General features: G+C 44.6%; 1 protein-coding gene across 1 annotated transcript; it reads left to right on the forward strand.

The window, feature by feature from the left end:
- Nucleotides 1-2,933: 2,933 nt before the first annotated feature.
- Nucleotides 2,934-6,926, forward strand: LOC118384628 (uncharacterized). Its single transcript, XM_052518927.1, has 2 exons — nt 2,934-3,305; nt 4,502-6,926. The coding sequence occupies exon 2, from the start codon at nt 4,597-4,599 to the stop codon at nt 5,761-5,763; it is 1,167 nt and encodes a 388-aa protein (XP_052374887.1). The 5' UTR covers nt 2,934-3,305; nt 4,502-4,596; the 3' UTR covers nt 5,764-6,926.
- The last annotated feature ends 2,950 nt before the right edge of the window (nt 6,927-9,876 follow it).

Raw genomic sequence — 9,876 nt, forward strand, 5'->3', positions numbered from 1 at the left:
TCAAGTGAGTGTGTATTTCAGGCAAATAAGGCAAAAAAGCAAGCCTTGTTACACTGTAGTTACAGTTACATCAAAGTGTTCCTTTAACTCAATTGAAGACACTGATATTGAGTACCATTATATGAATTGGAGTATGACCTGTTCAATTACGTCTGTGAATACATGCATGCATCCCAGATATCTCCCACCTACCCCACCCCAGCTTGCAGTAAGATAGATAGATATACTAGCCCCTGCCCCGATGATGTTTGATCTCCTTTGGCCTGTGATAGCCATTGCAAACACAGTGAGGAGGACAGGGACCTTACCATGTACATTGAGTTCTGTACAGAAGAACGCTGGAGAACATGGGTTATCCAACTAATCCCTGACCCCATACAGGGTTGGGTAGGTTACTTTCTAAATGTAATCCGTTACAGTTACTAGTTACCTGTCCAAAGTAACAACTTTTGGAATACCCAAACTCAGTAACGTAATTGTTACGTAAAATATGTGAAGAGGTGTGGAGTCAGGCGCAGAGAGCAAAAGGACGTGGGAAAAACACACTCTAACACAAAAACAGACGAACAAGCCCGCACGAAACAGAAGCGGGCTGAACAACCTTATATAACCCCACCCTAACAACCAAACAATAAACAGGTGATACCAATCAGACAAAACCAAAGGAACACAGAACAACGGATCGGTGATAGCTGGTAGACCCGCGACGACGACCGCCGAGCGCCACCCGAACAAGAAGGGGAGTCACCTTCGGTAATATTCGTGACAGTAATCTGATTACATTCATTTACTTTTAGACTACTTTCCCCTTAAGAGACATTAGAAGAAGACAAAAATGTATGTTACCAATTGAACAACTTCTATTGCAGGAAAAATCAATGTTAAAGATTACATTGCTGGCCATATATGGATGTTACATTTTTTTAACCCATTTCTTTCTACTACATATAATAATACGATTAGAATTATATCTTTACATTACTATAAATCATTTATATGTCCAAAATGGATGTAGCAACTACAGATTTCCCCTTTAAGTCTATCAAAAGTGTGCTAGTTTGAGTATGGGTCCATTAGGCCTATGGATTTTTGTTATCTGCATGAATTAGATTGCGCAATAAATGCCCCACTTTTATTCCATAGGCTGTTGCAAGAGTGCATTTTTCATTGACTGTCAACTGATTTCAAAAACAATGATTGATTTGCAACTTAAACTTCTTGAAGAGGGCCTCAGACTACCGCCACTAAAGAGGGATTCACGTGATCTTTTGTTTATCTATATCTTGCATCCAACACAAATGATAAATTCTGCAACCAAGACCCACGTAAACAGCAAGCACTCACGAGGCTCTGTTGAAGGGATTGTTGAAGGGGAGAGGACCAAGGCAGGCACTGTGCCAGTTGAGGTGGGTGCGTAGTGGTTGCATAGTTAGTGGAGAGGGCCGAAGGAATGCCTGTGGTCATACCAAATGGACAGCGAGGGTGATAATTGGGAAATGACATCACTAGCGCCTTGCAGCGCCTGGCTATTGTAGGCCTAGCGGTCAATGGACATAACACTGTATAAACAGATGAACATCAAAAGTACATGATGAGTCACTATTCATTTAATCATTGTAATTCATTTCATCTTGTTTTGCCTAAGAACAGATATGATATATTATGAGGTCAGCAACCAGTTCATTGATTATTATACACAGAGCATACAAAACATTAACGACACCTGCTCTCTCCATGATATGGACTGACCAGGTGAATTAAGGTGAGAGCTATGATCTCTTATTGATGTCACTTGTTAACCCCACTTCAATCAGTGTAGATGAAGGGGAGGAGACAGATTAAATAATGATTTTTACACCTTGAGACAATTGAGACATGGTTTGTGTATGTGTGCCATTCAGAGGGTGAATGGGCAAGACAAAATATTGAAGTGCCTTTGAACGGGGTATGGTACTTGGTGCCAGGCGCACCGGTTTGTCAAGAACTGCAACGCTGCTAGATTTTTCATGCTCAACCGTTTTCCTGTGTGTTTCAAGAATGTTCCACCACCCAAAGGACATCAGGACTATTTGACACAACTATGGGAAGCATTGGAGTCAACATGGGCCAGCATCCCTGCGGAACGCTTTCCACACCTTCTATACTCCTTGCCCGATGAATTGAGGTTGTTCTGAGGGCAAAAAGGAGGCGTGCAACTAAATACTAAGAAGATTGTCCTAATGTTTGGTATACTCTGTGTATGTGTGTAGTTTAACCAATTTAGATTTGAAAACTTTTGTCTTTATCTATTTCCAGAAAAAATAACATGGTTTAAAAATGTATTAATCCTATAGGAACTAGACTGACATGGAGGAAAGAATTTCATAAAATCTCAAGCTGTTGCCTGCCTGTAGTCTGGATTTGAAACTAATTCAAGGAGAGACTTTTTAAAACCCAGGATGTATTGTCATAAGATGCTTGGTGGTCATTCGACTGATGCATACAGTATGTTCCACTCTAAAAGCTCGTGTGATTGCTGAATTCTGCTGTTTTTATGGAGCATTTCATAAGAAGCCATATGGAAAACAGAGAGTATTTCCCTGCACTATATCCCTCCAGACATTACAGTTTTTTTTATTTTTAGGAACGTCTCCTTTCTAATGAGAATGGATTCAGTGGAGATCACCATATTCTGAAAAACTGTGCTTACATAATGACTGCTGGCATTTTCTTTCTCAATTCTATTCCAACAACTCTGATCTGTCACTCACTTTGACGTGATTACAGAGCATGCCGTCCATAAAGCTGATGTTTGGTTGAAGAGCATAGGTCTATTGGAAATCTGCAGGGGGAGTGAGAGGGAGCCAGAGCTGGCAATATTACTTAATTGTTACGAAAGGATGGGCTAGCGAGTTCAGTTGATGATGCATGAGCAGGATAACGTTATGTGAGCTGTCCCTTGCGGGGTGGGTCTTGGCATGGAGAGAGGCGGTCTCAGTGAGCGCACCACACATACGCGGCCCATTGGTTCAAGTGAGGATAGGAAACGTCCTCGGCTGAACTTCACCGGGAAAGAAACAAATAGGAGCTGCAGCAATCCAAGTGGAGCAGAAACGCGAGACACAAGGTGTCAGAGAGACTTGTAGCCTAATATTGAGTAGGCTAACAGTAGCCTACACCGTCCAGGAAACAAAGTATTATGTGTATTCGATGACCCAGTGCTGAATCGAAGCTGCTGAATTATTATGATCGCTCTGTTACATTGTGACATGTTTCTTTCATTGAAAGATCGGTGCTTTTCTGAGACAACGAGACTCCAACTCAAGGTAATTTCACAAATTTCACTCATGCGGTGTATTTCAACAGTGCCTCCATTATACTACAGAGAATAGGCAATCGCATAAGGAGCAGAAATTTGACAACGTTGCCTACAACAGAAGCCTATCAATTATGAAGGCTACGATGATTTGAGGTTAAATAATATAAAATATACCAAGTTAAGAAAACTATAGCCAACTTTCGAATCAGCTTTAGATAAAATAAATTTAAATATATATATATATAATATATATGTATATATTTATCACACACAACTACTCCACACATGTCATTATTAGGCTTCGCTAGTGATCTATTCAGTAGATCACTTAACAGTCACAGAATTATGAAGACTTAAGATGATCTGAATAGATTTAGTGGAACAGGTATGTAATTATGCTTAACAGGACCTTCATTGCAATAGTTTGTTGAAACTTTCATTGCTGTTTAAATACGTTATTTCGTTCCCTTTGTATATCTGACTGAAATGTAGAATGACATCCACTAAAATGTTTAGAGAAGAACCAGTTCAGCCTTCGTTTAGGGATGTACTGCAGCTAGGTTAATTAACAGTTCGATCTATACAGCGAACCAATTGTAAATGAACGGAGGGAATAGCAGTAGGGCGCGGACTATTATTAACTTGCAAACTAGGCTTGTGCTCTTATAAATGTCCTTGAGGCAATTCGATTCCTGAAAGATATAACGTCTGGTCGTTAACTGAAAATGTTAAGCCGTTTTGTTTTAGTCAAATCAAAAATAAACAAAGCAATCAATACAGGTCATTGCGGGGATTTTTCTAGATATTGATACGGTGTGTTATATAACTCTATGTTAACCTACATGTAGGCTAACACTGATTTAGTCTGATGAAGCGACTCCAGTTCCAGTCATTGGGTCAGGACAGGGATTATTAATAAATATAAGGCTAAAATGTTATTGTTTTTATTTAAGAAATACGAATATAGATCTTATAATTAACCATATAACCTTTAGACTGACAGGAGCCCACTTTGATTATTATATTGTCTGTCAAGCACTTAGTACATCATGGTTCTTATTCAAGAGTCATGTGGGGTTGTTGTGCAAGTAGCTCCAGTTTAACTGGAAAAATTTAATGGGGTTACATAACATTGTGTTGTAACTGGTCTTGCATAACAATTAAATCCCCCCCTCCATTTCTTCTTCCTCTTTTGAACGCTAGGTGGGGCTATTGAAACAATTTACCGCCATACCATTCCACGACACTGGATTTTGAGACACTATCTGAAGAACCGTAAATCTCAACACAGCAAAACCATGAGTGTGACCAGTGAGATGTTTGAAGAAGATTCTCAAGACATGAGGGAGCAGAGCGGTGGGGAGTCCAGTGCTACACCAGGTGGGACCCTGTCCTTCACAGACGAGGCCGTGTCCATCCTGACCTCCAGCAGCCTGCTGGCCCGCTCTCTGCTCGGACACACCTCTGCTCTGAAGCGCACCAATGACCCGCCCGCCTCTGGGAACCCCCTCAGACGTAAGCGTGAGTTCATACCCAGTGAGAAGAAGGATGATGGCTATTGGGACAAGCGCAAGAAGAACAACGAGGCGGCCAAGCGCTCCAGGGAGAAGCGCCGCGTCAACGACATGGTGGTGGAGAATCGCGTGCTGGCGCTGCTGGAGGAGAACGCACGTCTCAGGGCCGAGCTGCTGGCTCTCAAGTTCCGCTTCGGCCTGGTCAAAGATCCCTCCAACACACCCATCCTGCCCCTCCCTGCAGCCCCCTGTGCTCCACAGACCTTGGCTCCACACTACTACCTGAACAGTGGACCAGGGAGCCACCCTGTTGCCCCCGGGGGCCAGTTCAGCATGCAAGGCTCCAGGGACGCTGGCAGCATGTCAGAGGACTCTGGGTTCTCCACCCCTGGCAGCTCCAGTTTAGGGAGCCCCCTCTCCTTTGAGGACCGACTGAGTGATCATGGCAAACTGTCCCCACACAGAGCAGAGGAGCTGGGCTACGAGCTCCACCACTCCCCTGCAGAGGCGCAGGTGCACCACAGTGGACACTTCCCTGGGGAGCTCTCCAGGGTGATGATGGGGAAAGTGGAGTCTGGGGAGGGCATAAAGAACTTTCCCCACAAAATGCGCTTCAAGATCCTCAGCAGTGGAGAGGACAACAGGCACAGCCCCATACAGTCAATGGGAGCAAGAGACGGTCCCCGGGAGGCAGTCAACGGACACATCATGTTGGGTGGAGCTGAGGGGGCAGGAGTCTGGCCACATAAGCAGGAGGGAGAGGAGACCCGGAGGGTGCGGCAACAGCAAGAGTCCACTCAGTATGGCCAACCTACACCCCTACAGGGCCAGACAGAGTCTCATTATTATACAGAGAACAATGTCCTCAAGTCCCACCTCAGCTCCCTCAGTGAAGAGGTGGCCCAGCTCAAGAAACTGTTCTCAGAGCAGCTGCTGGCTAAAGTGAACTGAGCCCAGGACTGGGTCAGTGGATGCTCGGTGAACTGTCCCATCCCAGAAGAGGAAGCTCAATCTGAGCTAGCATACTAACTTAACATAAGCACACACACATGGTGAAAATGAGATAGAGGGAAACAGAGACTCTAAACACAACAGTACCTTGGCACACTGGGCTGCTACGGTGACAAACCAATGCCCTGGGCCAACTGGACTATGATCCACCCCATATCCTCAATTCAAACTGTATACCTTTATATTTATGAGTGTGTGTATTTTTACCCTCTAATTTTGAGTTGTCCTGATTTTCTACTCCTAAATCCTAAACTCCTAGACTCCTTATCTGCGCCTCAATTGAGAACAGTTTCTGTCACAAGTCCCATCATCACCTTATGAAAGAACAAAGCTTTATGTGTTGGTTAACTTGTGGCCCTCTGCCCCACACACTGTGAGACCCTCAAAAACACTCTGACACCAGAGGACACTGCCTCACCTCTCCAGAGGATGCTGTATTATTGACTGTCATCTCCACTCTGCACGTACAACAATGCTGCTTCTCAAGGCCACAGACAAAGCAATGTCAGTGATTGAGACATTGAGGTGAACTGGTGCTGAACTAATGTACACTGTAATTCAACTGGAGCTTCAACAAACTCATTATTAGTGCTGTGGCATTGGCACTAATTGGTTTTGAATATGCATGAGGAAAGAACACCACATTCTTTTAAACTGTAAACACAACCATAGAAAGGGCACTGAGGAAAGATAACCTGAAAGGTGACGGTCTCCAGTCCCTGAATGTGGACTTTGAACTATTGTCATCTCTTTAATGTATTGCAACACAATAGACTTTGGATAATGACAATTGGAAATCAACTAATACTCTATCATTCCATTGCACAGTCAACAGCATAGCTGTGAGGACAGACACACACCATGTCAATCATTGAAATGTGATATGCTTCATGTAGGACAACACACTGTGTCTGATAACTAGTGAAAGTGTTTTCATGTCTCAGTTGAATACTGTTTGTTAGCCTTGTCCAAAGAATACATGGTATGTGTAATTACTAGACATGCACTGTAAACTGTATCTAGGTGATGAAAACATTTGTTGTTATGTGAATATCTGTATGAAAATACATTTTTGTACTCGTGAATAAATCTTTGAAATTAAATATTTTTGTCTCGTTTTGATTATACACTTTCTAATCATCTAAAAGTCAAGCAGCCACTTGGTTCAGGGATGACAACATACAGTATCAGGGATGGCAACATACAGTATCAGGGATGGGCAACATACAGTATCAGGGATGACAACATACAGTATCAGGGATGACAACATACAGTATCAGGGATGGGCAACATACAGTATCAGGGATGGCAACATACAGTATCAGGGATGGCAACATACAGTATCAGGGATGGGCAACATACAGTATCAGGGATGACAACATACAGTATCAGGGATGACAACATACAGTATCAGGGATGGCAACATACAGTATCAGGGATGGCAACATACAGTATCAGGGATGGGCAACATACAGTATCAGGGATGACAACATACAGTATCAGGGATGGCAACATACAGTATCAGGGATGGCAACATACAGTATCAGGGATGGGCAACATACAGTATCAGGGATGGCAACATACAGTATCAGGGATGGCAACATACAGTATCAGGGATGGCAACATACAGTATCAGGGATGGCAACATACAGTATCAGGGGTGGCAACATACAGTATCAGGGATGGCAACATACAGTATCAGGGATGGGCAACATACAGTATCAGGGATGGCAACATACAGTATCAGGGATGGGCAACATACAGTATCAGGGATGGCAACATACAGTATCAGGGATGACAACATACAGTATCAGGGATGGCAACATACAGTATCAGGGATGACAACATACAGTATCAGGGATGACAACATACAGTATCAGGGATGGGCAACATACAGTATCAGGGATGGCAACATACAGTATCAGGGATGACAACATACAGTATCAGGGATGGCAACATACAGTATCAGGGATGGCAACATACAGTATCAGGGTTGGCAACATACAGTATCAGGGATGGCAACATACAGTATCAGGGATGGCAACATACAGTATCAGGGATGGGCAACATACAGTATCAGGGATGGCAACATACAGTATCAGGGATGGGCAACATACAGTATCTCAACCTCGGTCTCAACCTTTAAGTCTTTACTGAAGACTCATCTCTTCAGTGGGTCATATGATTGAGTGTAGTCTGGCCCAGGAGTGGGAAGGTGAACGGAAAGGCTCTGGAGCAACGAACCGCCCTTGCTGTCTCTGCCTGGCCGGTTCCCCTCTTTCCACTGGGATTCTCTGCCTCTAACCCTGTTACGGGGCTGAGTCACTGGCTTGCTGGGGGCTCAGCCGTCTGGGGGGGTGCGTCACCTGGGTGGGTTGATACATACTGTTGTCTGGCCTGTGGGTTGATTCACTGTTGTGGTCCCCTGTCTGGTTGTACCGTGGCGGAGATCTTTGTGGGCTATACTCGGCCTTGTCTCAGGATGGTAAGTTGGTGGTTGAAGATATCCCTCTAGTGGTGTGGGGGCTGTGCTTTGGCAAAGTGGGTGGGGTTATATCCTTCCTGTTTGGCCCTGTCCGGGGTGTCCTCGGATGGGGCCACAGTGTCTCCTGACCCCTCCTGTCTCAGCCTCCAGTATTTATGCTGCAGTAGTTTATGTGTCGGGGGCTAGGGTCAGTTTGTTATATCTGGAGTACTTCTCCTGTCCTATTCGGTGTCCTGTGTGAATCTAAGTGTGCGTTCTCTAATTCTCTCCTTCTCTCTTTCTTTCTCTCTCTCAGGACCTGAGCCCTAGGACCATGCCCCAGGACTACCTGACATGATGACTCCTTGCTGTCCCCAGTCCACCTGGCCATGCTGCTGCTCCAGTTTCAACTGGCCTGGGCCCTAGGACCATGTCCCAGGACTACCTGACATGAGGACTCCTTGCTGTCCCCAGTCCACCTGGCCATGCTCCTGCTCCAGTTTCAACTGTTCTGCCTTACTATTATTCAACCATGCTGGTCATTTATGAACATTTGAACATCTTGGCCACGTTCTGTTATAATCTCCACCCGGCACAGCCAGAAGAGGACTGGCCACCCCACATATGCTCTCTAATTCTCTCTTTCTTTCTCTCTCTCGGAGGACCTGAGCCCTAGGACCGTGCCCCAGGACTACCTGACATGATGGCTCCTTGCTGTCCCCATTCCATCTGACTGCTGCTGCTCCAGTTTCAACTGTTCTGCCTTATTATTATTCGACCATGCTGGTCATTTATGAACATTTGAACATCTTGGTCATGTTCTGTTATAATCTCTACCCGGCACAGCCAGAAGAGGACTGGCCACCCCACATAGCCCGGTTCCTCTCTAGGTTTCTTCCTAGGTTTTGGCCTTTCTAGGGAGTTTTTCCTAGCCACCGTGCTTTTACACCTGCATTGTTTGCTGTTTGGGGTTTTAGGCTGGGTTTCTGTACAGCACTTTGAGATATCAGCTGATGTACGAAGGGCTATATAAATAAATTTGATTTGATTTGATTTGATATCAGGGATGGCAACATACAGTATCAGGGATGGGCAACATACAGTATCAGGGATGGGCAACATACAGTATCAGGGATGGGCAACATACAGTATCAGGGATGGGCAACATACAGTATCAGGGATGGGCAACATACAGTATCAGGGATGGCAACATACAGTATCAGGGATGGGCAACATACAGTATCAGGGATGGCAACATACAGTATCAGGGATGGGCAACATACAGTATCAGGGATGGCAACATACAGTATCAGGGATGGGCAACATACAGTATCAGGGATGGGCAACATACAGTATCAGGGATGGCAACATACAGTATCAGGGATGGCAACATACAGTATCAGGGATGGCAACATACAGTATCAGGGATGACAACATACAGTATCAGGGATGGGCAACATACAGTATCAGGGATGGCAACATACAGTATCAGGGATGGCAACATACAGTATCAGGGATGGGCAACATACAGTATCAGGGATGGCAACATACAGTATCAGGGATGACAACATACAGTATCAGGGATGGGC

Source organism: Oncorhynchus keta, chromosome 5 (assembly GCF_023373465.1).
Source record: "Oncorhynchus keta strain PuntledgeMale-10-30-2019 chromosome 5, Oket_V2, whole genome shotgun sequence".
NCBI lineage: Eukaryota > Metazoa > Chordata > Actinopteri > Salmoniformes > Salmonidae > Oncorhynchus > Oncorhynchus keta.

Bases quoted from the DNA above. Each gene is read 5' to 3' on its own strand.
- LOC118384628 (XM_052518927.1), top strand. From the start codon at position 4,597: ATGAGTGTGACCAGTGAGATGTTTGAAGAAGATTCTCAAGACATGAGG.